The sequence below is a fragment of the Eptatretus burgeri genome, chromosome 12 (genome assembly GCF_056783735.1).
Source record: "Eptatretus burgeri isolate ZD-2024b chromosome 12, Ebu_testis_v1, whole genome shotgun sequence".
NCBI lineage: Eukaryota > Metazoa > Chordata > Myxini > Myxiniformes > Myxinidae > Eptatretus > Eptatretus burgeri.
The window spans coordinates 60,816,280-60,841,199 of NC_140972.1; the positions used below are offsets into that span (position 1 = coordinate 60,816,280).

The 24,920-nt window shown below is 43.7% G+C and overlaps 2 protein-coding genes across 11 annotated transcripts in view; both read left to right on the top strand.

Annotated features, from left to right (window-relative positions):
* LAP3 (leucine aminopeptidase 3) overlaps nt 1–16,512 on the top strand; it is a 110,573-nt gene extending 94,061 nt beyond the window's left edge. For all 10 annotated transcript variants that reach the window (XM_085848180.1, XM_085848173.1, XM_085848174.1 and 7 more), the window contains 7 exons: nt 1,105–1,263; nt 2,462–2,586; nt 10,120–10,208; nt 10,369–10,471; nt 10,968–11,047; nt 11,782–11,891; nt 15,555–16,512. In XM_085848180.1, the coding sequence (XP_085704306.1) occupies nt 1,105–1,263; nt 2,462–2,586; nt 10,120–10,208; nt 10,369–10,471; nt 10,968–11,047; nt 11,782–11,891; nt 15,555–15,747 (859 nt within the window). In that variant the 3' untranslated portion in view covers nt 15,748–16,512. The remainder of the gene's footprint in view (nt 1–1,104; nt 1,264–2,461; nt 2,587–10,119; nt 10,209–10,368; nt 10,472–10,967; nt 11,048–11,781; nt 11,892–15,554) is intronic.
* A 7,626-nt stretch (nt 16,513–24,138) lies between these two features.
* Nucleotides 24,139–24,920, top strand: part of EIF2AK3 (eukaryotic translation initiation factor 2 alpha kinase 3) — a 78,072-nt gene continuing 77,290 nt past the window's right edge. The window contains exon 1 of the mRNA XM_085848186.1: nt 24,139–24,452. The gene's annotated coding sequence lies outside the window, so the exon portion shown is untranslated. The remainder of the gene's footprint in view (nt 24,453–24,920) is intronic.

Consider the following 24,920-nt stretch of genomic DNA (forward strand, 5'->3'; position numbering starts at 1 on the left):
ATTGAGGTAACACCGGTCAACGAGCGTATTATGAGATTAAGGATTCGTCACTCCTTAGGTGTCATTTCCCTGGTCTCTGTTTATGCTCCGACTGAGGCGAGTGATCTCACCGTGAAGGATGTATTCTACGCCACACTCGAGTCTGTGGTTGATCAGTGCCCCAGACGAGATACAATTCTTGTCTTGGGGGATTTCAATGCATCGACTGGAACTGATAGGGATGGTTATGAGACATGTGTTGGTCCCCATGGGTCAGGAACTATGAACCAGAATAGCACTAAGTTCCTTGACTTTGCATGAAATCATGGAGTGAGGGTGGCCGGTTCATGGTTTCATCACCCACAAGCTCATCGCTGGACTTGGTATTCCAACGCTGGCGGTGCGGCAAAGGAGATTCACCATGTCCTCGTTGATGGTTGCTGGAGGATGATCCAGAACTGCAGGGTCGACCGGATTGGATTGGATTCAATATTGGATTGAAGGAAAATATTTTTTAAATTCTCTCGAGTCGCTGCATCAATTGATGTGAAATGTCACAATTATGATCTCGTAGTGATAGGAAATATACGTTTTGTATTTCAACTTGATCGGACGCATGGTCTGGCAAGCATGATTATTAAATTTTTTGAATCTGGGTTATTTTTAGTTTTTTAATTTTTTTTTTTTTAAATAAGGTTCACTTGGCAGTGCCTAAATCGGTTCGATGGTGGAGGAGTAGCAGCTGAAACCCGAATCCTATCCAGGTTCCTCCTGATGACTTCATCCTTGCTTTTTGCTTGTTCGTGTTCCTTCTGATTACTCCAATGCAGGACCTATTTTATTTGGTCTTTCATTTGATTTGAATTTAATTTTTTTTTTAATCCCGTTCTGAATTAAATTGAATAAAGAGGACGTAATGGGTCAGGTGTCCAATCAAAGTGGGACGCCTTGGTACCCGGTCATCACTGCCAGCAGTTATAATGTGGCAGTTCTAGTTAAATTTATTTTTGCTATTGTTGTAACGTGATCGTGTTCGATATCCTGGAGTCGGTCGAGCGTGTTTGTATGCATATTGAGAAATTTTGTTGATTGGCTATGAAAGTGCTGCCTCCTTCCACCTGGCAGGTCCAAGTCTTGGATTGAAGAGAAGAAAATGGGGGCATTTTTGAGTGTCACTCGCGGTTCGGAAGAACCTCCGGTTTTCCTGGAGATTCACTACCACGGAGAAAGTTCCGATTTGAAGGATCCGCTGGTTCTTGTTGGAAAAGGAATCACATTTGACAGGTGTGGTCAAAACTTTACAACGCGCTTCTGCAGTTACAGTTTACTCTTGCAGAAATTTACACATTTTGTCCTCGTGGCATGTCTTGGGTTATTCGTTTCATGATTGTCATTGTAAGAAGTTCTGTTTTCTGCATCTCTGTATATTTTGTTTGAACGTTTGTTTGACTGAAAGTTTCGACTCCAAACGGTAGACTCACTATCGGCTGCATCTCTGTTTGTGTGTCTGCATTATGACTCGAACACGCTTCCTCATCGGAAGTTGACGTTTTGAACACCATTTCACTGTGAATCAAGGAGAAGCCAGTTGAAGTTTGGTCCATTCAAAGTTATTGGGTTCGAGTATGCAGTTTTTCAGTAACTCGGGGGTTGGGGGTGGAGTAATGAGTAGGAAGGTGAAATTTTGCAGTTTGCTTCGGGCTGAGTCAAAGCAGGGCTGATTGAATTGTTCTGCAATTCTACATTGCTTTAGTGATTGTACCAGGTTTGAGCATGTGGCTTATAAAATACGATTGAAGAGGGCGAAGTTCAAAACAGGAAATTGCTCACCACTTCAATGTGACCAAATGACGGATTACTACATGTTATTGGACTTTCACAGTGCTTTTGTGAAGTTCCGAGGTTCAAGTCCAGAAAAAGACATCTTGGTTAGCAATCTCTGACTGTGCTGGCAGGATGGCCAAGAGGTATCCACGACTCGCCTCGAAGCTGTATAGCCTGGGTTTCAATCGCGACCCAGCTATAAACTGCCATCCTGGTGCTTCACAGGCAGGGTGATTCATCAATGTGTGTGCCGTTCCTCTGATTGACGTGAAAATTGGAATCCCGGCTGCCGGCATTCGTTGGTGAATCTTAAGATCCTTCGGTGACCTTCGTGAAGAATAGGCGAGCCATCGCCAACACCCTCAACAAATTCCAAATTCCTGCCCTAACGTACGGTGGGCATTGCATCAGCAGCACAGCCGTGCTCCCAACTAATGATGCTGCCCCACAGCCTTGTGTTTCATATAAAAGAAGAAGAATCTCTGACCTCTCTTGTTGAAAATTTTTTTTTTTTCTGAATAGTTGAAAAGGTTAAGGTGATGATTGCAACCCCACAAATTTTCCAAATTGTAATGAATGTGCAACATTCCTGAAATGCTGTTTAGTGCTGCTTTATTTATTCATTTGATATCTGACTGTTGTGTGCTTGTTCTTGAAGTGGTGGCATTTCTCTGAAGCCATCAGCAGGAATGGACAATATGCGCGCTGATATGGGAGGAGCTGCGACGATTTGTTCAGCCATCATTACAGCAGTTGCTCTCAAACTTCCGATCAACATCATTGGTACAGCACCGCACGACTTTACTCAAAATTAGTAATTAGGCACTTCTTCCGAGGTTCAAAGAAGATTTTAAAGTATTTTCCAATGTTGCTGATTGGTACTTCTTTTTTTTTCAGAATAATCTTTTTTTTTAACAGCTGACTTTTATTAGAATTGTATGGAAAGGTTGGATTTTGGTTTGATGGTTTTTATGCCGTTGAGTTAGAGATTTGTAGCAGCACAATACCAGTTACAACTAGAACAGCAATCGCTAGAGTGCATAACTCCGCCAGGCTGAACAGTTTACGTTTTGTATCCCACGAATAGGCCAAATCTGGATCCAGACCTTTACCAAAATCTAATCGGCTTGTTGTTGTCACCTACACAACTCATCCACCTCATTTCATCATGACCCGTCCATCACCTTTTGAGATGTCCATGCCATACATCGTTTTTGGATCGAGCTCTCGATGGTGAAGAATCACTTTTAATAATATTCTCGGATCCAGATCTTCACCAAATGTCTAATCGATTTGTTCTTGTCACACACCCAACCTGTCCAAGTTTTTTTTGAACTTCACTCTCATTTATTATTAACCGACCATCTCCACCATGCCTGGTGTTGGCTTAATGGTTAGGATCCCGAGTTCAAATCCTGCTCAGCTGTTGAATTTATACCAGGTGGGGATGACTTTGCCTGTCATCCTTCCGAGGTCGGTAAAATGAGTGCCAGCTTGCTGGTATCCTGTGTCGGAGTGGTGACCCGTCCAGGATTGTGCCCAATTGCCAAGGAGACTGCTTAGGGAGCACCAACGCTCTGCACAGAGTATGGTCCCAATGTATGGATGTATCTCCACCACGTACATATTTATTTATTTATTTATTTCAATGTAAAGTGCTGTATCCTCGATGAGGATTTTCATTTTTGCTGTTTTTTTTTTAATCTGCATTATTGATTGCCTAGTTTTAGGTGTTTGGTGTATTAAAACAGTTCATTACCCGATGACTATTATCGTGACCTCTGTCCCTGTTTGCAGTGCACTCTCACATTGCACAACATTTGATCTGAAATGCCATCTAAGGCATGAAACATTATATGATGTTGATAATTGAATCATTAAGAGGACAGATTGGAGCAGAAACTGGAAGGTGTGGGGTGGGTGATGGTATGTAGCATTGATGCTTAGACATGTTTCCAAGGACTTGTGGAGAATGAGTATTACCAGATAGGACAGTTGTAAAATGGGTGCCAGAGCAACGGATGATGATGATTGCATTGGGTAACCACCCAATACAAGGCCCTGGTCTTGTTCATATTTTTTCAAAAACTAAATACATATATCTGATTGTCGCCGGACTTGTGCAGATTTTTTTGCGGTGTTTGGTATTTTATTTATGAAAAGTGAGTCCATCCATTACATCTTCACCAAAGACTTCCAGGTCCTCGGTGATAAACATTTGCAATTGGAACCTACTTGGCCAGCTTCAATGGCAATGGGACGGACTGGGACATGCTCCGTACTTGCCCGACATGAACCCATGTGAAAGAGGACCTAAAGTGGAATGTGATTTTGGACACTGGATGAATTTCATGTGAACATAAGCAACTGAACTTGGCAACGGTGCAGATGGAAGTCTCCAACTTCCAGAAGGATAGAAACGTGTCGTTAAACAGAATAGAGATTACCTTTTATTTTTATTTTTTGGTATACATTGTCGAGGCTCGTATGAGAGCTAACACACAACGCACACCAAGAGGGGCATGAGACGAGAGGGGTGGGAGTGGGAAGGACAAAACAGTGGGGAACAGAGACATTAGGAGATCCGTGGAGGGGACAGGGATTGGGCGGGGAACACGGGGTATACAAGATGCACTTTACAGGGACTTTGAGGAAGGAAAGCAGGGAATTTGAATGAGGTGGGTTTGGGGTGGATTAACGGGGGTAGAAAAGATCGAGGATTTGGATGGGGGATGGTAAGAGGTGGTGGTGAACAGCTGTTTTGAAGGCCTGGAGGGAAGAATGGGATTGAAGAGAGTATGGGAGTTTATTCCAAAGGTGGGGAAAAAAGAGGAGTGAAAGACCATGAGGGATTATAAAAGCTTGCAGGTGAATAAAACTGTCTCAACTTGTTACCATAATTTGTTTAATTTTTTTCACCTGATTCACTTATGATTAGACTATGGTAGAACGAGCATTCAGTCTCAAAATTGGTCTTGATATTGCCATGACAAACGCTATTGGCCACAGTTACCGAACATGGTTGTTTAAAATGAAGAGGAAACTAGCCTGTACACTGTTGGCTTCACTTAATTTCATCTAATCTCAGACGCTTAAGCACTTTGGGAAGCCTCCATGGAACGCTGAGTGTGGTTGACCGAGGGATGGCAGTGTAGCCCAGTTTGGAATGAGCTTCCTGGTCTTTGTTTATAGTCCGGGAGCCAACCGATCAAAATTAAAAAAAAATTGCCCGGTCTGCTATAAAATTTTTGTGTTGATTTTCATAAAGAGACACCCTTTGAGTATATGAAAACCAATGTTGGCAATGGTGAAACTCTTGCGCAACAACACAGTCAACACTTTTGCGAGCCCCCTCTGATAACAAAATGTTGGCAAAAGCGAAGATGTAGGATGGGGGTAGGGGTAATTCATATTGTCCTAAAATCATAACCACTAAACCTATATACACAAATGACCCCTCATATTAAAGAGGAGTTCATTTCCTATATCACAATTGGTGTAGATTTAACCTACCTACAATTGACAAGGTTATATGTCAAACAACAAAAGATTTATGTAACTCAGAAATGCTTGACTGCTATCAATGGGGTCAGGAACAAGAACATACTTTTACATGCCATGGTTTTAAGGAAGATAAAATTAGAAATGGATTAACACAATATTGTGACATGAAACATCCTCTTCAGAGGAAGAGTCACTCTCTGAAACAACTCCACCACATGAACCTCTCTGACCAAGGCATATGCATGTCACTCAGCAAGGCACAGCAGCCTTTTTGCATGAACATCGTTTCAGACATTTGGATAATTTGCACATGCAAGACACCGTTTTGTCTATGTTTGGCTTGGCTGGCTTAGACATGAGAATTGGGACCAGTTTTCCATTGATAAGGGTTCTGCCAAATGTTGTGGCTGGGGGAAGTGCTCGGTCACTGAGATGTGCACGTCTATACAGAAGCAATTGATACAATGCTCTTAAAACAAGGAAGTAAAACGCATCTTCTGTTGCTGGCAGTGACCTAAGGTCTAATTTTGAAGAGACAAACATATGCTGCCTGAGGGTATCCAAACAGCTGAACCCTTTTTGGCCATGCAGAGCAGTCCAGTATACTCTGGCCTCATCAATGACACATTCTGTTGCTGCCATTTCACTATCTCTTCCAAAATCAACAAGGTGGGGAAGGTTTCCTATCAGTCCCAGAGAAACCTGTGCCGCTCTTCTTTTCACAGGAACACTGGCATCATCCCAACTGACTGGAAGAGGGGCCTTGTTGTCCCTCTCTGGAAAGGGAAGGGTGATAGACAGGACTGCAACAACTACCGAGGGGTGACGCTGTTCTCAGTGCCGGGCAAGGTCTTTGCTCAGATGATTCTTGATAGGGTTCTCTACCATCTGCTTGAGCACCAGCATCCAGAGCAGTCAGGCTTTCCACCAAAGGTCAACGATTGACCGTATCCTTGCTCTTCGGGTCCTCACCAAACGCAGACAGTTTTGGCAGGTGCTGCTTGCAGCCGATGTTGATTTTTGCAAAGCCTTCAATTCAGTGAATCGTGATGCCCTTTGGAGGATTCTTGGTCTTCATGGGGTGCCACCTAAACTGATCGATCTGATGTCTGAACTCTACTTTGGTACTGAGAGTGCTGTGAGATGTGGTGGTACCATCTCTGACTTATTTCCAGTTGTTACTGGAGTTCGTCAGGGATGTGTACTGGCCCCCACACTTTTCAGCACTTGTATGGACTGGATTTTAGGGAGGATGTCTGAGAGATTGCTGCGGTGCATCGTTTGGCAATGTCAAGATCTCGGACCTTGATTTTGCAGATGATGCAGTCATCTTTGCGGAGACTTTAGACATCCTCTTGGGGGCCCCTCGAGGTGCTGAATGAGGAGTCGGAGCCGTTGGGATTACGGATTTCTTGGGTCAAAACTAAGATCCAGGCTTTCGGTGACATCTTGGATGCTGCTGTCCTGTCTGTGTCTGTTTGTGGTGAGGATGTTGAGGTCGTGGATAGATTCACTTACCTTGGCAGTGATATTCATGTCTCCGCAGGTTGTGAGCCGGAGGTCAATAGACGTCTGGGTCGGGCCTGGGGAGTCATGGATTCACTGGATCATGGGGTGTGGCGCTGCCGGTACCTGTGCGGGAGGATGAAAGTCCGAGTCTTCAGGTCCTTGGTACTTCCAGTCTTGCTCTATGGGTGCGAGACTTGGACTTTGACCAAGGATCTGAGACGGAGACTTAATTCCTTTTGTACCAGGTCTCTTCGAAGAATCCTTGGCTATCGCTGGTCGGATTTTGTGTCCAACGAGCGGTTGCTGAGAGAGACTCGGATGAGATTTGTTATCTGCATAGTCCATGAGCGTCAGCTGCGGCTGTATGGACATGTGGCTCATTTTCCTGACGCTGATCCTGCTCACCAGATTCTCTCAGCGAGGGAGTCTCATGAGTGGAGGAGGCCAGTGGGCCGACCACGTGCCTCATGGTTGCAGCAGGTTGACCATCATCTCAAGGAGATGGGGATGGGCCTGGCATCTGCCTGGGGGATGGCCAGACGGAGGCCCCTGGAGTACCGGCGGAAAGTGGACGCAGCGACGCGCTGTTCTGGCACATGCTCCCATACCTGACCTGACCTCTTCTTTTCCCCTTCTGAATGGGTAGCTCACTGTGTCACATCCACACAACACATATGTGCACAGAAGTGTAGCTGCGACATCAAGAGGATTTTCTGGTACTTCTTGCTCAACACTTCTACCAGCTCATGAATAGGTAGGTATTGATTCTGCCATTGTATCCAGAGTTCTTGCAATGTGTTCAAGCAGCAGAAGTGATATATACACAGCATAATTATGTCTGTATCTGATGCATGCACAACAGCTCGATGGTGATCAAGATATTCCACACAATATGCAAGATGAGCAATAATCCTTGTGTCTGCCTCATGTTCTTCACAAGGTAAGTCCAGAACTGAACTTGATGCTGATGTGATGGAAAGAGTGTGACCTTTGTTTTCCATCATACCACCAAGAATGATGGTCACTCTATCCGGAATAGCTTCAGGACTCTCACAAAGGGAAGTGCCAATGAAGTTCTGAAGATTTCCTTTATTTCTTGGATTCTTCATGAGTAAATTCCAGTTCAGAATTTCTAGACTCTTGGATGGTGAGAATTGTCTTGCCTGGTCTGTCTGGTTTCTCCTCTGCTGCTCATCACCCTTCAAATATGGCTATCATCAAAATCATACTGATCACCAATGATGTTGACACAGTTGCACATTTCAGGTTTCAACTGCAGGAGCTTGCGAAGATACAGCTGGGGAAGTTCACCAAATGTTTTTGCACCCATTTTTTGGTATTTATTTACAAATGCCATTGTGTCTACCAGATAAACTGTGTATAGGTCACTCTGTGGTAATGATGGCAGCTGTAAAACAACATCCTGCTCAGCTTCAGCAATTAGCACTGCCACGAAATCAGACTTGTTGCCTTTGCGCATTACAAACCCCTGTGCTAAGCGTGGATCAACCTCAAACAGGGATGATGGATAGTCTGTCCACTCATGGGAAAATGCAATCTGTCTTGTGACTGGGTCGGCATCTCGATAGAAACACAGCACACGTGTAGTTGCAGTCTCATCTTGATAGATCCTGATTAAACTCTGTTTCCTTGATGGGTTTGATTTCTTCTGTGAGGAGAAAGTTACCAGCTTCAGTGGTTCAATCTTAATAGAGACCACCTCTTCTGCTTTCATAATGGCTTCCATGCCCTTAGCTTGAGCATGGACCAAGTCTTTTGAAGCATCCTTCTCACCAGTTGCTCTATTGAGCAGATCCACTTGGTTGTTACACTGGAATGGGTTTATCATCTGCTGGCATATCACTTTCTTGATCTCCTCAACATGCATATGTTCTTCTGTTGCCTGCTTATGTGTTTCTCCATGATGAGTAGATTCCTGTTGGCCTAGATTAGCCATAGACTTTATGTTCTCTGATACAGCTGTGAGAAATGGTGCTGTCTTCACATATTTATCTTGAGCAGCTGGTGCCTGAGATATGCCTTTGAACAGAGATGTCTTCCCTTCATTGTTGTATGTCTGCTCCAGGGCCATGTCACTCCAAACACCATTGAATTTTCCTTTGGAAGAGTGAACTGTGAAGTACCCAACCTGGATCCAGCAAACCTTAACCGAACTGTGTTCAATAGAGTAAGAGGATTTTGGGGGTAGGGGTAACTTTGGTTGACAAAAATGTTAATTTTCTCTTTAAAAATTGATAGAACTCACTCAAATTTGCTGTTTTAATTAGCCATGGATACCATGTTCATATCACATTAAGAGAAATTAGTATTCTAATGCAGCATCTGCCTATGATAAGAAAAGTTCTAAAGGCCATCTTCAAAAAACGTTATTTTTAAGGCATTTTTCACAAAATTATGTACTTTTACGAGGTTTACTTCCACAAAGGCAATTTTTTTTTTTTGTCATTTTACAATGTACTGATTGAATTCTTACATTTAGTTCACATTTATTTTTCATGAATGTGATTTTTTAATTTTTTTAGAAATTTTATTGACAATTGCTGTTTTATCAAATTTTTCAAATCTTCCTCAAACAAAAACGTCCGCCAAAATTTTTCGCAAGAGCTTATGAATTGCCAACATTGGTTTTCATGAACTGCAAACATATATCTAAACATCCTGGGGGTGTAAAATTTTATAGCAGAGGCTGTAAGGTCCAACCCTAAAACAGCCTCGTACACAGGTTGGCTCCCGGACTATTAGTACTTCTCTGGAGTTAAATCCAATTAAAATCGCCATCATGGTGCATTGCATGCAAGTGTTGCAACGTCTATGTCGCGTGTCACCCTCAAAATGTGGACCAAAAGCTGGCTGTCCCATCTGCCGATTTAACTTGTGGATTTTAATGATGCCATGGTCTTCAAATACAGTAGGCTATTGTGTGCCAGTTGCATGGATATATTAAATGACTTCCAATTCTAAAAGTGATGTGGTTGTCCCATGCTGAGGGAATTTTTTACAAATTGATAAATTACACCAATGGGGTGTGGATATGACGCAGGCATAACGGACCAAATGTCCTCATCCTAGGTCTGTTTCCCTGTTTTTGTGTTCAAGGAGTTTTTTTTCTGGAATGGAGTGGCAATGGTCTTGATTTGTTTCCAAACAGGTTACAGTGTTCCAGGTTTCATTTGATACTTGGCAACGTGTATCATGACATTGGATTCGCCATGAGCTGGTTGTTTGTATGACATTCCAAGTGTTTATTTGACAACAATTCTTTACCTTAATCTTGTTTGGCAGGTCTCACCCCGCTCTGCGAAAATATGCCAAGCGGAAAAGCAACGAAACCTGGAGACGTGGTTACCGCCACTAACGGAAAGACTATTCAGGTTTTTTGTTTTGTTTTGTTTTTGCCTTTTTGATATTTTGCTTCGCAAAATTTTCCATTGGTAAGGATTATTTGATATTTAATATGATTGTTTATCATTGCTGTGCAAACATGATAAAGCTGTCTGTGCTCATGGGTGTTTGTATTTGCTCTGCTTCCAGGTTGACAACACAGATGCCGAGGGCCGTCTTGTCCTGGCAGATGCGCTCTGCTACGCCCACACGTTCAATCCGCGTGCGATTGTCAATGCTGCAACACTGACTGGTAGACCTTCAACGATGGAGCTTTTTGTGTTGAATGATGTGCATGCAAAAGTTGGTAGCGAAATCGTTTTGATTGTTGTTGAATCTCAATTGTGTCTGATTTGATGGTGCAGAGTTGGCACACTTACCTATGAGGTGTCTATTCTGGGTTCATTTCTTTTTTCCCCAACTATAAACCATCAGATTGGTGTTTTACAAGCGGGGCGTTACATCACTGTGTGCTGTCCCTCAATGGACATTATGCTGGAGACTCATCTGCGAGCATGAGTTGGTGATTTTGATTGATCCCACGTCTTTTTTATTGATGGATATACGAGTCATCGTTGGTACGCTGGCCAAATTCCAAGTTTTTGTCCGAACCACCAGGGGACACTGCATCAGGGGCACAACTTACCGCCCTTATAAAATTCTGCAGACGGAACTCATAACCAACTCCCGGTCCAATGTGCATGTAGACAAACAAAATCGTAATAATCATGTTGGTTACCAATTTGCAGGGGCGATGGTGGTTGCATTGGGCTCTGCAGCCACCGGTGTCTTCACCAACTCTGATTGGATATGGACGGAATTAAAGGAGGTAAGTACTTTTTTAATCACCTCTCATTTTACACTTTTTTTTTTCTCTCCCTTTTATTTATTTGGAAGACTGGAGAGATCATAAAACACTTTAACCTGCAAAGTCTTGAGAAAAAGGACATGGAAAGGGTTATCCCCTCCCTTTTTAAGCCAAGACTTAGAGCTCCTGGCAGCTTGGTTGGCAGCACAAAAAAATGTTAATCTCATGTATTATAAAGAATTAACTTTGAGGAAAAGATGCACTTCCCAGGCAGATTTGAATGAAGAGTAAATCTAAAATCAAGGTTAGACAAAGTTAGCAAAGATGTTGCATCACTGGGTGCTGCCATTTTGTCAGACTATCGATGCTTCCCTGCCCTGAGAGTGCAAGTGGCAAAGTTTATTGGTAAAGACGGCATACAATTTTGCCAAAGTACTGTTAAACTGAAGGTTTAAGAAAGTGTGAACAAGCCAATTTCGTGTTCTATAGTGATCAAAATATGAAATTTTAATTGAAATCGAGTCGTTCTCTGATCATTGATAGACAGACAGACAGAGTGAACAAATTGCTTTCCCCGCTTTGCGCTACACGTGTGGGGTGAAAATGTTTGTTTTTTTTTAGTTTGTATGGTACGTGGATTTATACATGTTCTTGTCATAATTGCATGTTGAGATCTCTGTACATTGCAGCTCAATTTTTACCACTTCGTGTGCTCTTGGCAATTTTAGATTTTTGCCATGTGATTTGCCTTCCAGGCGTCGATAGCGACTGGAGACAGAGTATGGAGGATGCCATTGTTCCAGCACTATACTAAGCAGATTACGGAGTCTCAGCTTGCTGATCTCAACAACATTGGGGGATCCAGGCAAGAGGGTCTTTGTGGGAAGGATTTTGCAACGTTGCTGTTGTGAAATGCTTTGTCTTTGACAGGGATGATCGTGCTTGTGGGCCGAGTGTTTATTTTGGCTGCAATAATGCCGCAACTTTTGAACCCTCTTATCCCTCCCTCTTCCATTTAGTCTTCATGTATGGCCCTTGCTTGCCCTCTCTTTCCACCTGTATACATCAAACCTCCACTGATTTGTCTCCCCAAACTGCCATATCCCTTTTTCACCATTCCTTTGTTTCCCTTCACACCTTCCCTCCCACTCTTTGTGTGTGCTCTCTATGAGATCACCCTAGCTCGAATGAACCAGAGCGATGCTCCATTCTGCCCCTCTTCAAATGCACCCTGCTCTTCTGAAGCTGCATCCTGCTGCCTGAAAATATGTAGAACACCCCAAATAATGTTTTATTTAATTGTATATTTTAGTGAATTTTTAATTTTTATTTTTATTTTTATTTTTACTTTATATTAGTTGATTTTCAAACTACATGCCCCCCCCCTCCGCAATCCGCCATTTTGGCATACAGCTTTAAAATCTGTCAGCAGCGCTTATCTGGAGGACTGGGCGACGCGGAGTGCAACGTGTATCTGAAATAAAGAAATTAAAACATGAGACTTGCATTTCAAGAGGAATAATATAAGTAGTAATAATCATGAAATAAGAGGAACCATGTATGCTCATGTGCTGTCTGTGGGGGAAAAATGGAGCCACCGACTGCTATAAGTAGTGTCGGCTGCATCACTGCTAAACGTAGCCACGATTGGAAAAAGTAATGTATTCACGAAATCAAGGTCAGAGATCTTGACATTCCCAAACGATGCACCACAGCTTGTTCTCTCCGACATCCTCCACAGACTCCAGTCCATACAAATGCTGAAAAGTGTGGGGGCCCTGACAACACACCCCTGACAAACTCCAGTAACAACTGGAAATAAGTTAGAGATTGTACCACCACATCTCACAGCATTCTCAGTACCAGAGTCGTTCAGACATCAGATCGATCGGTTTTGATGGCACCCCACGAAGATTAAGAATCTTCCAGAGGGCATCCCGATTCACTGAATCGAACGCTTTGCAGAGATCAACATAGGCTACAAGCAGCCCCTGCGGAAACTCTCGTCTGCATTTGGTGATGACCTAAAGGGCAAGGATACGGTCAATCGTTGACCTCTTGGTGTAAAACCTGACTGCTCAAGCAGATGGTAGCGAACCCTATCGAGAATTATCTGAGCAAAGACCTTGCCTGGCACTGAGAGCAGCGTTTCCCCTCGGTAGTTGCTGCAGTCTTGGCAATCACCCTTCCCTTTCCAGAGAGGGACAACAAGGCCCTTCTTCCAGTTAGTTGGGATGATGCCTGTGTTCCAGGCAGAGCACAACTGCATGCAACGACACGAGTGCCCTGACAATTGGACCGGTGGTGTAATGGTTAGTGCGTACTCTGAGCCTGGGCCGAATCACACCAAAGCCTTTAAGAAATGGTCCGTGCTGCTTCCTTGCTTGGTGATCAGAATTTAAAATGGATGAGCCATGGACATTTTCCATAGGTTGGCATCCATGGTGAAGAGGAAATTCCTCCTGAAGAATTGCCCCTCTGAGTGCAGTGAGAAAAGCGGTACCATTGTTGTGACGTGACTGGTACCCAGAGTATCCGAGGAAGTGACCACACTTTCCCCAAGATTGGTGGCTGTGTTTGTCTTGTCAGTCTGCCCATGTGTGTATGAGTGGCAGGCAGCTCCATGACGAACCTTGACCTTGTATTTTTTTTTTTTTTATGTATTCCAATCTCCCTCACCGCTTGTCTGATCGACTTATTTGGGCTCCTTGTGAACATGTCTTGTACCCTGTGATCTTGCTGTGGTGTGTCTTCCTGACTGAACCAGTTGTTATAAGCCTTTGGTGACGGTTTTGTTTTTGGATCCAAAGTGGCATGTCTTTCTATTTCTTGCCACCACCATCTGTGAACTGCAATTACAGACTTCCAAACCTCATACCATGCAAGCATTTTGTGCTATGGCAACCAGCTTTAATGGATCAATCTGAAGCAAAGAAAAAAAATGATATTGATACCAATAAACAAGATTTCAAAACGAATAATAATAATGTAATGCTCCACCTATAACGAGCGTTCATTGAACACCTTACCCGCGCAATCTTGAAAAAAAAGCACATGGGTTGGGGGGGGGGGGCGGTTGACGCTTGACGCTGACAATATTCCCCAACGCTGACGCAATTCATTTGAAATAAAATGAAAGTTTTAATGTTTGTAGAAAATAAAACAGACATTTTTTCCCCGAACTTTACTGCTGTTGATGCACCGACTTTACACCACCTTATTTAAAACTTTACATTAGTTCTTCATGCCTGTTGTTTGTGTCCTTTGACATCCCTAAAAATTGTTTCCTGTTTGGAATGATTTTCAATTTTGGACATGTGGAAATGATGGGGGTGGGCAGCCATGTGAATAGGTCTATAAATATGAATGTGAATGAAAGGCGAGCTCGAGGCCGTCCAAGGAAAACATGGGATGTGTTGCGAAGAGACGATCTTCGAGTTAAAGGCCGAACAAGAGGGCGAGCAAGGGATCGAGCAGCCTGGAAAGCAGCCATTAGGTGAACCACGGCTTACACGTGCAAGCATGGAAATGGCCATAAAACGATGATGGTGATGAGACAGGCAGACAGACTAAAAAGTTACTTGAATCGTCTCTGTGCATGCACAATTGGAATGAGATTCCATACAATTTGCCAATTTCAGAACCAAAGTACTGCTACATTGTAGGTTCATGTTCTGATTCGTGTTATACATTGTTCAAAATATTTAATTCAATTGGAACAAGTAGTTCCTCGATCAGACTGACGTCTGTAGATAGATAGATAGACAGACAGACAGACAGACAGAGTGAACCTATTGCTTAACCCCACTTTGCTCTATTCTACACATATGGGCTAATAACAACAGAGTATTTGTCTATTTCAAATTGGGACTTTATTATGGATCACCCTGTATATTAACATATTTTTTACCCTCTCACCCTCAACTCTCAGGCATATGTAATAAATAAATGGGCGAAATTTTGACTTTTCAAAAATCTTCCCTTTCCAAAGAGCTTTCCAGTTGACATTTCCCAGCATCCCTTGTTATCTGCCATTTCTACTCACTGTTTTCTACCCCCCAGTAATGCTATATGTAACCTCACCCAACCTTCCTCTTGTCGATTTGTTTCCTTCCCTTCTATCTCTCCTCTTTTCTTCTTCAGTCATTCATTTATTCCCTGCTTTGTGCCCACCATCCATACTTGTGATCTATTTTACCTCAAATGACCCCATTTCTAAGCACTCCCCTTTTCCAGGTTATTGTGATTTCCCCCCCCCCCTCCCTCACCTCTTTTCATTTGTTCATTGTCGGTTCCTTTACTAACTCTTGCCTCTACTCTGCTGTTGGTGTTTCCCCCTTTCCAATTTGCTCCATTCCATTCTGCTGTCGCTCTTGCACAAGCATTGACCATGTATACAAAAAAGTGGCCTCACTTCCTCGCTGTTAATCTCAGTTTAGTTCTACTTGGTGAATCTGATAGTTGATAATCCACTTCCACATTGTTCCATTTGTGGTTAAGATGCTTTTATCCTCCTCACGGGCTGCAGATATGGTGGTTCTTGCACTGCAGCGGCATTCCTGCGAGAATTTGTCACTGCACAGCACTGGGCACACTTGGACATCGCAGGTGTCATGGAGAACAAGGATGAGGTGCCTTACCTGGGAAAGGGTATGGCTGGTCGGCCTACTCGCACCCTTGTCGAGTTCATCGCCCGACTGGCTAAGAGTGATTCCCCTTGAGAAGCCACGCTGGCGTCGGCCTATGTAGCGGTTTGTTGGTGTTCCCAATGGACTATTTCATCAATAACCATGATTATGCATACAGCAATTTCCTCAGGGTCAAATCGATCAACTTTTTTTTTTCTAACATATCTTGATTGCAAAAATGCCAAATTTTGATTTGAAATATCGTAGGACGTTTTGATTTTGAGATTGTAAACTTCTGACCGCAGCTACTTTGATCGGTCCAGAACTACTTTGGTGCAATCGGTTCCTCTCTGTTTGTCTGTCCGTCTATCTACAAACATCAGCTTATGATCGAGGAACAACTTGATTTCAATTAAGTTGTTCCTCGAATTATGACATACCAGCCGGGGTAGACATACTAAATTCTGATACCAGACATACTAAATTTTGCACGACATACCATTGCCTGGTCTATTTTGGTTTTTTTGTGGGAGCCTAAAACATTTCCCCACACCCACTAAGGAATTGGGTCCCTACACATTTCTCTACACCCCTGATAGAGCGATTTTAGAGAAAAAATTTTTTTCCAAAAATCTAAAATCCAACTTCAGCCATCTCTGAGAAAAATGGTGACAGACCCAAACAGCTCTCTTGTAGTATGGATGTACAAGGGTTGGAGAGGGGTGGGGTATGGGAGGAGCAGAATAAAGAGAGTGTAGACAGGCTGGGGATAAAGTTTAGAAGTGAGGGGATTGTAGAAAAGAGGTAGTTCAAAGTTTTATCCTCGTTTGTATTACGAAATAAAAAGATGGACCCAAATGTGTTTTTATTGGGATGTTTTATTTTTCCTAGTTTGCGTGCATTTAGTTTGGAAGTACAGTACTGCACTTTGTCAATTATTAAAGTGGTTCCAAACCTTGTTAGCAGGTTTAGTCGACTCCTTGGAGAGTGTGCCCCCACTCCACCAAGTTATTCAAAAACATTTTTACAAGATGCCTTTTACTATACACCATCTCATGTGCAGGACTTCCTCGCTTTAAACGAGGGATTAGTTCCTGGAAAATGGTATTTAAAGTGAACCACTTTTAATATGGTACAAGGGGAGATACATTCCTAAACCCCGTCAAACACCTAAGACTATTCAGTTTTTTCACAAACTGACATAACAAACACATATCATACTGTACATCAATATTCAGTAAATGTACTGTAATGGGATATATATACACATTATAAACCAAAAGGGCATTCAGTAGAGTGCACACCTCCGCCACGCAACGCCTGATCTCCGAGAACATATCAGGCCCAATACATTTTTGAAATATCGTGCTATGTATCGTTTTTGAGCCCAATCTCTCAATGGTGAAGACTCACTTGAAAATTAAATAATTCTCGTATTCAGATCTTCACCAAAAATGAATCAATTTGTCCTCGTCGCACACCCAACATAACCTTCGTTCACCTTCAGTGGGCACAGGTCGTGATGTTATTCTCACTGATTGTGGAGTTGATTGGGTGAGAGATGTATTTTTTTTAATCTTGGATACATTCCTACGAATGCAGACTGTATGTTAGATTCACTCGGGTTAAATATGTGGCCAACCTTGGTCGAGCTATCTCCACTCTCGAGTCATAGAAACACCTCTATGTTGGTTTCAATGTTATACTTTTACAATGCTGCTTCAGTAGGGGCTCTTGAAAAGATGAACCACTTGAAGGATGTTTGGGGAATGCCATGATCCTGAAAAAAACCCATCTCTTGGCATACATTGAGAATGCATCTCGTGGCATTTGGGTGGAATTATTTCCCATGATGCAAGGCGGCGCAGGAGCTGCTTGATCAATTTTGCGAAGTGAACCTGGCCTCGTCTTTGTGTCGGATAAAATATGCGAAGATGCTTCACATTTCACCTGGAATTTTGCTTGCATGCATATTACCAAAACAAAAATAATATTTTTTTTTTGTAGCTACTCTTCATTTCTCCATGTCCACCTTTCTCATCGGAGCGGAAGCTTTCGCTTACATTCGGAGTAGAGACCTTCAATGTGTGCATAGCCATTGCTGATAAACTTGCTTCGGTTGCTCCCAAAGTGCTTTTCCATTCTGTTAAGAGCTCCTCGGGGGTTATCCTACAGCTCGGCCCCAATGAACAGTTAATTGCGCCCTGCACACAAAATGTATATAGTCAGGGAGATTGGACCTTTCATGTGCAGAAGTGAAGGAATCAAAAACACCAGAGACAAGACCATTCAAACAAAAATGCATTCTTATTTAATTTCTACAGGTGTACCAAGTAAAAACTAGCAAGTGGTCATTCCAGACAGTTACCAAACTCGAACACACTTTTAGCAAAACAAATTTTGTTCAAGTAATTAAGCTGACTTGTTTTTCAACAGTTTTAATTGGCCGACAGGATGGCCTACAGGTACGCATACTTGCCTTCAAGATGTCTCACCTGGATTTGAATCCTGACCCAGCTACAAATTGTCATCCTGGTTTTTCACAGGCAAGGTGATTCATCAATGTGTGTGCCGTCCCTGGTTTGGACTTTTTAACCTACTAAACCAAACTAGAACGCCCATCTTTTCCCCCCCAACAGCACTAATTGATAATCTTCAAACAAAATGGAAAAGAAGGAACTTGAACTCGCAACATTCTGTTTCGACTCGAAGTGCTTTGTGCTGAAGAAGGAGGTTTGTGTTCACAAGTATTTTCTGCCATTTATTAATTATTTTAGAGTGTTAGCTCTGAATTGGAGGTTGACAAGTTGAACCCCAGCTGTCGTACCAACATTCAAAAACGGTCTGTGCTGCTCCCTTGCTTGATGCTCAAAATTGAAAATGGATAAAGCACACACAAACCACCAGATGGCAACCATTGCATGGGTTTAATGGGCCTGACAGTGTTAGGCCCACCAGGAAACCAAGAGGTCGGCCATTATTATTTTGACTGGTGCCATGGTGGGTGGAGTCAAGTAGCAAATGTGGGTGGAGTCTGACCAATGAGTACACATTACATTTCAAAATCAACCCTCAACAACAACCACACAGAGCTCTTGTGGACTTGTGACATCACAGGTGAAAACTGGAAGGGCACTCTTTGATGTCATGACGTTATGAAAACATGAAAGATTCAAAACATGAAACAATTCTGGCTGACCATGTGTCTGATCAGGTTGAAATTTAAAACATATTTCTCATCACTACTAGATCGTAATTGGGACGTTTCACGTCGATTGATGAAGCGGTTCAAGAGAAATATTGTTGCGGAGTCGGTTGCGAGCACGACCGCTAGGTGGAGCAGTAAGGTCGACTCTACCGAACACCCGGAATCTAGATCGTACCTTTCGGAAAGCTCCGAGGGTATGCGTCCCTTATGGCAATGGTTCTCAACCTTTTGGAGCTGCGACCCCCCCCAAAATTTAAGTTGGGGTTCGCGACCCCCCTCCCGACTCACACTTGAAACACACTGCAGTGATGTCACGGAGCGCATAAAAAAATCCACAGTGCCTGGAGAACATTGGTCAACGCCTCGGGACTGCTAGCTGTTCAAACTAAACAGAACTAAACTAAACTGGTATCACAAATTAATTATTTACACTCTGATGTATAACACAGTAAAAACAGCCAGCCACATTCATTAAAAAAAGGCTTCTGTAATTGCAAAGAGCGGTATGTAGCCTAATTATGCACGGGACACAGACTGGAAGATTGAGCGACCCTCTGCTGCAGCCAGAGGTTACTATCACACATGAGAGCTACCAGACATACACAAACCTTGCATTACTGACCAAAAATATACAAAAAAAAAACAAAACAAAAATTACCAAAACTACCACTTCCAAAACTTTAGCTTTCAGTCCCCTTGTCCCCTGCATGGCATCAGCTCCATCTGTACACACAGAGATGCAATTTTCCCAACTTAGTCTCCCCCTCCCACATTTTACTCTCCAGTTTGTTTAAAATGTCACGACCAGTGCAAGTTCCTTCAAGTGTCGAGAAAAACAACATATCCTCGTCCATTTTCCCCTCGTAGCTGTATCTTGCAAAAAACAAGTAACTGTGCATCACTGGAAACATCCGTTGTTTCGTCAATTTGGAGGGAAAATCTTCCACTTTTCTTCACTCGTTCAATGAGCTGCTCTTTAATGTCGTTGGGCATGTCACCAATGCGCCTCGTCATTGTGTCATGAGACAGTGGAATAGTCTCAAGTATACTGGCTATTTTTTCAGCATGCATAGCTCTGGTCATTGCGATCGCTGCTGGGCGGATCAGGCTCTCTGCAATAGTACGGGGCTTTTTGGATTGAGCAATCAGGTATGCCACTTCATATGAAGCCAACAGGGCTTTGACAGGGATTGTAGAGTGCTCACGTACAGTCGTCTTTTGGCTCTTGTTCTCCCTCTTTCCGACGAAAAAAATCTAATGGTTTGTCAGTGTAGGATGGGTGTTTGGTTTGTAAATGTCTCCAATCTGGCAGACGTTTTTTGACAAGTCACCGATCCATATTCAGCCACCTTGCAGTAGTTAGCGAGCGCGAACATTGACTTTCAGCACCCGCCACTGTGTCTCTCTCTCTCTGTCTCTCTCTCTCTCTCTCTCTCTCTCTCTCTCTCTCTCTCTCTCTCTCTCTCTCTCTCTCTCTCTCTCTCTCTCTCTCTCTCTCTCTCTCTCTCTCTCTCTCTCTCTCTCTCTCTCTCTCTCTCTCTCTCTCTCTCTCTCTCTCTCTCTCTCTCTCTCTCTCTCTCTCTCTCTCTCTCTCTCTCTCTCTCTCTCTCTCTCTCTCTCTCTCTCTCTCTCTCTCTCTCTCTCTCTCTCACACACACACACACACACACACACACACACACACACACACACACACACACACACACACACACACACACACACACACACACTTCACTTGCTGCTGAAATCTGTTTCATAATGACTACATTATAACATTGGTATGGGAGATTTAATTGAAAAATCATTTTCAAAAAATATTTATGAATTTCTTTATTATATATTTGTTTTGACAACCTTCCCGTGACCCCCGAAAATAATCTCGCGACCCCCAGGTTGAGAACCATTGCCTTACAGGACCGTGAATCGTCAATAAATCAACCACGTGGTACAGGGTTATTTGCAAACTTCAAAATACCTAGAGGCCCACCGCCCACGTGACGAACTACTGAGTATTCACACCCTCGACGGAATTCGAACGAGACGAGTCGTTTTCGTGCTCGACCCGTGCGTAACCTGATCGGATGGTTACCGAGGTCCCGTCGGTCCGAATTTACAATTTGCCGCTTCCCAAATTCCCCAACACGTACCGTGTTAAACCAATGAAGAAAACACAGAAACGAGCTGATACATTTAACAGGGGATTTATTTGCGATAGGGAAAGGGGAAACACAGAGCAGAATTAACACCGAATATAGTCATGCAATGTGCAAAGAGCAAGCACTTAACAATTTATACTTACAGACGGGCCCACAAATACACACACACATACACAGACACCCAAAAGAAACGGTGGCCACAGCTTTTATTGAGGCCTCCAGCTCAGAGGGAAAGGCGAGCTAAAGACCAGAGCCTGCACTTGGACCTGTCCGCCTCGAGCGGGTATGTTGAGCTGGTGGGGTGGCAGGACTCGGACCTGTACCAGCCCAGGCACTCACACGACCGGGCTCCCAGTGAATGGAGGTCGGCAGGGCGAAGACTGGCCAGACGGAAAATGGCTTTCAAGAGAAGAATCACCCTTCAAAAGAAAAACCACCCCCGTGAAAAACGGAGCCTGACCTTTTCTCCTCCCCCCCTCTGTCAGCCGAACCTCGGTGTCGTGGTGTACGTCTTTCCTCGTTGGCTGGTTTTGGCGCGCAGAATCGCTCTTCGCCTTCCCCAATGGCCAAAACGAGCGGCAAGTCCGTCGATTGGCCCGGGGGCGTGGTGATGTCACGCGGACCGCCTTTCTCACCGTGGCGGGGTCTGATTGGCTGAGCGGCGCTCCCCTCATTCGCAGCACGCTGATTGGTCGAGGGCCGCCGCGAGGCTCCTCCTTGAACTCCGCCCACCACGGGCGCCATGGCATCGGCCACAGTGAAGTGAGGGTGATGTTGGTGTTGTCGAAGAAGATTTATGGATGCAATTCAAATCCTAACGATCAAAATAACTTTGCAGCACATGTATGTAATTCCCATTAGACACAGGTAGGGGGGCCCTAACGAGAAACACACATCGAAATAACTAAGCTACGGGGACGGCTATCTGTCTGTGTGCACAAGGCTTCCAGATTCATAACAATATTTTTAAAAAGATTTTCATTCAATCCAATATGGCTGTCAGACCATGAGACCTATTAATTATTCGTGAACACCCTGGTATCCCCAAGGCTTGGGGAACATGCGGGTGAAGTTTCCCCTCGATCTGTCAAGCCGTTCTGGAGATGATTTTAAAATGTTTATTCTTCAAAAAATCATAGCTGCCAAACCATGTGACTGAATGTGTCATCGGTTATATATTCTGTTATATGTTCTGTGTTTTAGCTCTAACACGAGCCTCGACATGGTACATATTTTTTTAAAGGCTGCTCAACCATGTGACATGGCGTCATTAAAAAAAATTCCCCCATACAACTCAAAAAAAATTAAGATCACCCTCAAAAATTTTCATACTGATTGGATAAAGTGTATGACATCATAATGAAGCCATCTATGACATAAAAAGTACACTCGTTTCCCATGGGGAATACTTCACACGTACTAAGTTTCAAGTTTTTCCATGGAGGGGTTTCAGAGATACAGAGGTCCAAAGTTTTTCCTTTTTTTCCAACAAGGCTGCCACACCACTTGACCTATGATGTCACAATTATCATGAAAGCATTCTCCATGAGTTGTCGCACGATGGTGAAAATTTTGTATCGATCAGATAAGCGGTTGCAGAGAAAACAGGGAAAATTAGCATAGACGTATGGAAGGACAACCCGAAAACAATGACACCGGCGACTTCATCAGTGGAGGCAGAAAAACATGCTGGTATAATCATCGGTAGGTTTTTTTTATTTATTAAACAAGTTGTACAAAAGGTACACACGAGGTATGGTCTTGTGCAAGCATCACAATGTATGTGGTTATTACGTTGATTCTGTTTGGCAGGTGTTTGTGCGAAAAATGTCCATCCCTTTGGTTACATAACCCCCTGGTATTCCAACCTGCTCATCCAAAGAGTTGAGCTGGCAATGGGGCTCTGTTGGCATTCCCATTGTTCTTTCCTCGGGTTTAAATGCCAAATTAATATCTTTCTCTCTCTCTCGCCCCCTGCTGGCTGTTGGTGAGTCGAGTGGAGTGTCATGGCGGCTGTGTGGTCTTGGTGAGCTGTAATCTGCCCTGTTTTTTTCGCCTTTCTATCCCCTTTCGCATCGTTTTTCACCTCCTTCCTTTGTTTCCTTCTACGCATCGTTATTTGTGCTCCCACCCTCTCTTCTTCCCTCCCCTCTTCGTTAGACCGCGCTCCGGCCTTCCCTCGCACCATTGTCACCCGCCCATCTGTCATTATTTCAAGGTTTGCCCTTCGGTTCATCTCTTCCCCTTCCCTCCCCATCCCCCTGTTTTCTCCTCGCATACCTTTTCCCCGAGATTGAGAGAGAAAGAGCCCACAGCTTTTTGTGGATAACTTTTAGTCGACGGCCCATCCCGGCCCTTCAACTGATCGTTTTTTTTCCTCACTGCAGCAGTGTTTATTTCCTTTGTTAACCTGTCTCGGCTCGTATTTAATTACTGCACGGGAGTAATCGCCCCTCCTCCCCCTTCCTAAATATGACCTCGTATTCCCGTTAATCGGCATTTGAAGCATTAACACGAAAACATGGCGTTGTCTGCGTCCCGCCCGACGACGTCAGCGTCGAGGATCTCGTTATCGCCACAGGAAACATAGTCGGTACTGACAAAGTTCGTGCAGACTCACGAATGAACAAACCTGTGGTAATCTTCGTGTCTGAGACAAAACTGGTTCATGAAATTGTATCGACCGGACTATCAACAGATGACGGACATTTCGTGCTCGTCTCCCCTCTGGACACACCGGCCGTGAAGGTCATCATCTTGAACCCTCCTCCTTTCCTGAAGAATCAGACGCTGATCTCCGAACTATCTCGTTATGGTTCTGTGGTTTCTCAGATCACCATGTTATCTTTACGAAGTCAGGACGATCGGACGAAGCATGTGATGTCTTTTCGGAGACAAGCTTATGTGGTGCTTCCTCCCTCTAACGCTGAAAGAACCGTGAACATCGTTTTAAAACTCAAAATTGATAATCATGATTACCAGGTATACGTAACCACTGACATCTTGAAATGTTTCGAATGTGGTAATTTCGGACACTGGAAACGATCTTGCCCAAAGGCGACTTCGTCAAACGATGAAACAAACCTCGTCAAAAGGATACGTCTTCTTCTTCTTCCTCGACCGTGAAGGAAGCGAATCCCTTGTCCTGTAAATAACCCCCAGTCCTCCCAGTCCAAACAGCAAAACGAATGTTTGGGATGGTTTCACCATCGTTTCATCAAGGAAGAGAAAGACTTTACCTGATGGTTGTTTAACCCAGAAGAAAGGAGCATTCACAAACGAGGAATCCGTCGGTAATGTTCCCGCAGTTGCGACGGACATCCTACAAGGCCTACCCGGAATGGACCCAGAATGGACCCGGTATGGACTCAGTATGGACCCGGAATGGACCCGGACCCCGGTACCTACGGCCAACAAGTTTACCCGACTTGCCGGTGAGGACAGAGACGTCTCCCTGACAGAGACCGCTTTTCCTGTTATCGAAGTAAATTAAACTGTTTCACTTGTTAAAAACTCTCCGATTGGAAAGTCCATTGACGGTGATCCACAGACCACTAGTGATGAACCTGCTGTCACTTTGGTAAATGTTAACCCTGAATCCTTGTCAGCAGGAAATAGCGAAGCAAATGTTAACCCTGTTACTGCTCCCAGTCCATCACGTGGTGAAGCTGGAAACGCAGGAAATGCTAAAATGGATGTTTTACGAGACCCCCCAAAGTACTGTATACCCCCACGCCGTTGGAGGTCGATAACACCGTGACTGTTGAGGGAAGCGATAGGGCTGCATCCACTGATGGTGTTTCCGTTTCATCAAATCCTCCAATTATTTCCATTACTTCACCAGGAGATGTTCCCACAATGGAAGAGCACATAGACGTGGTAACCAGTACAGATCCGTGTAT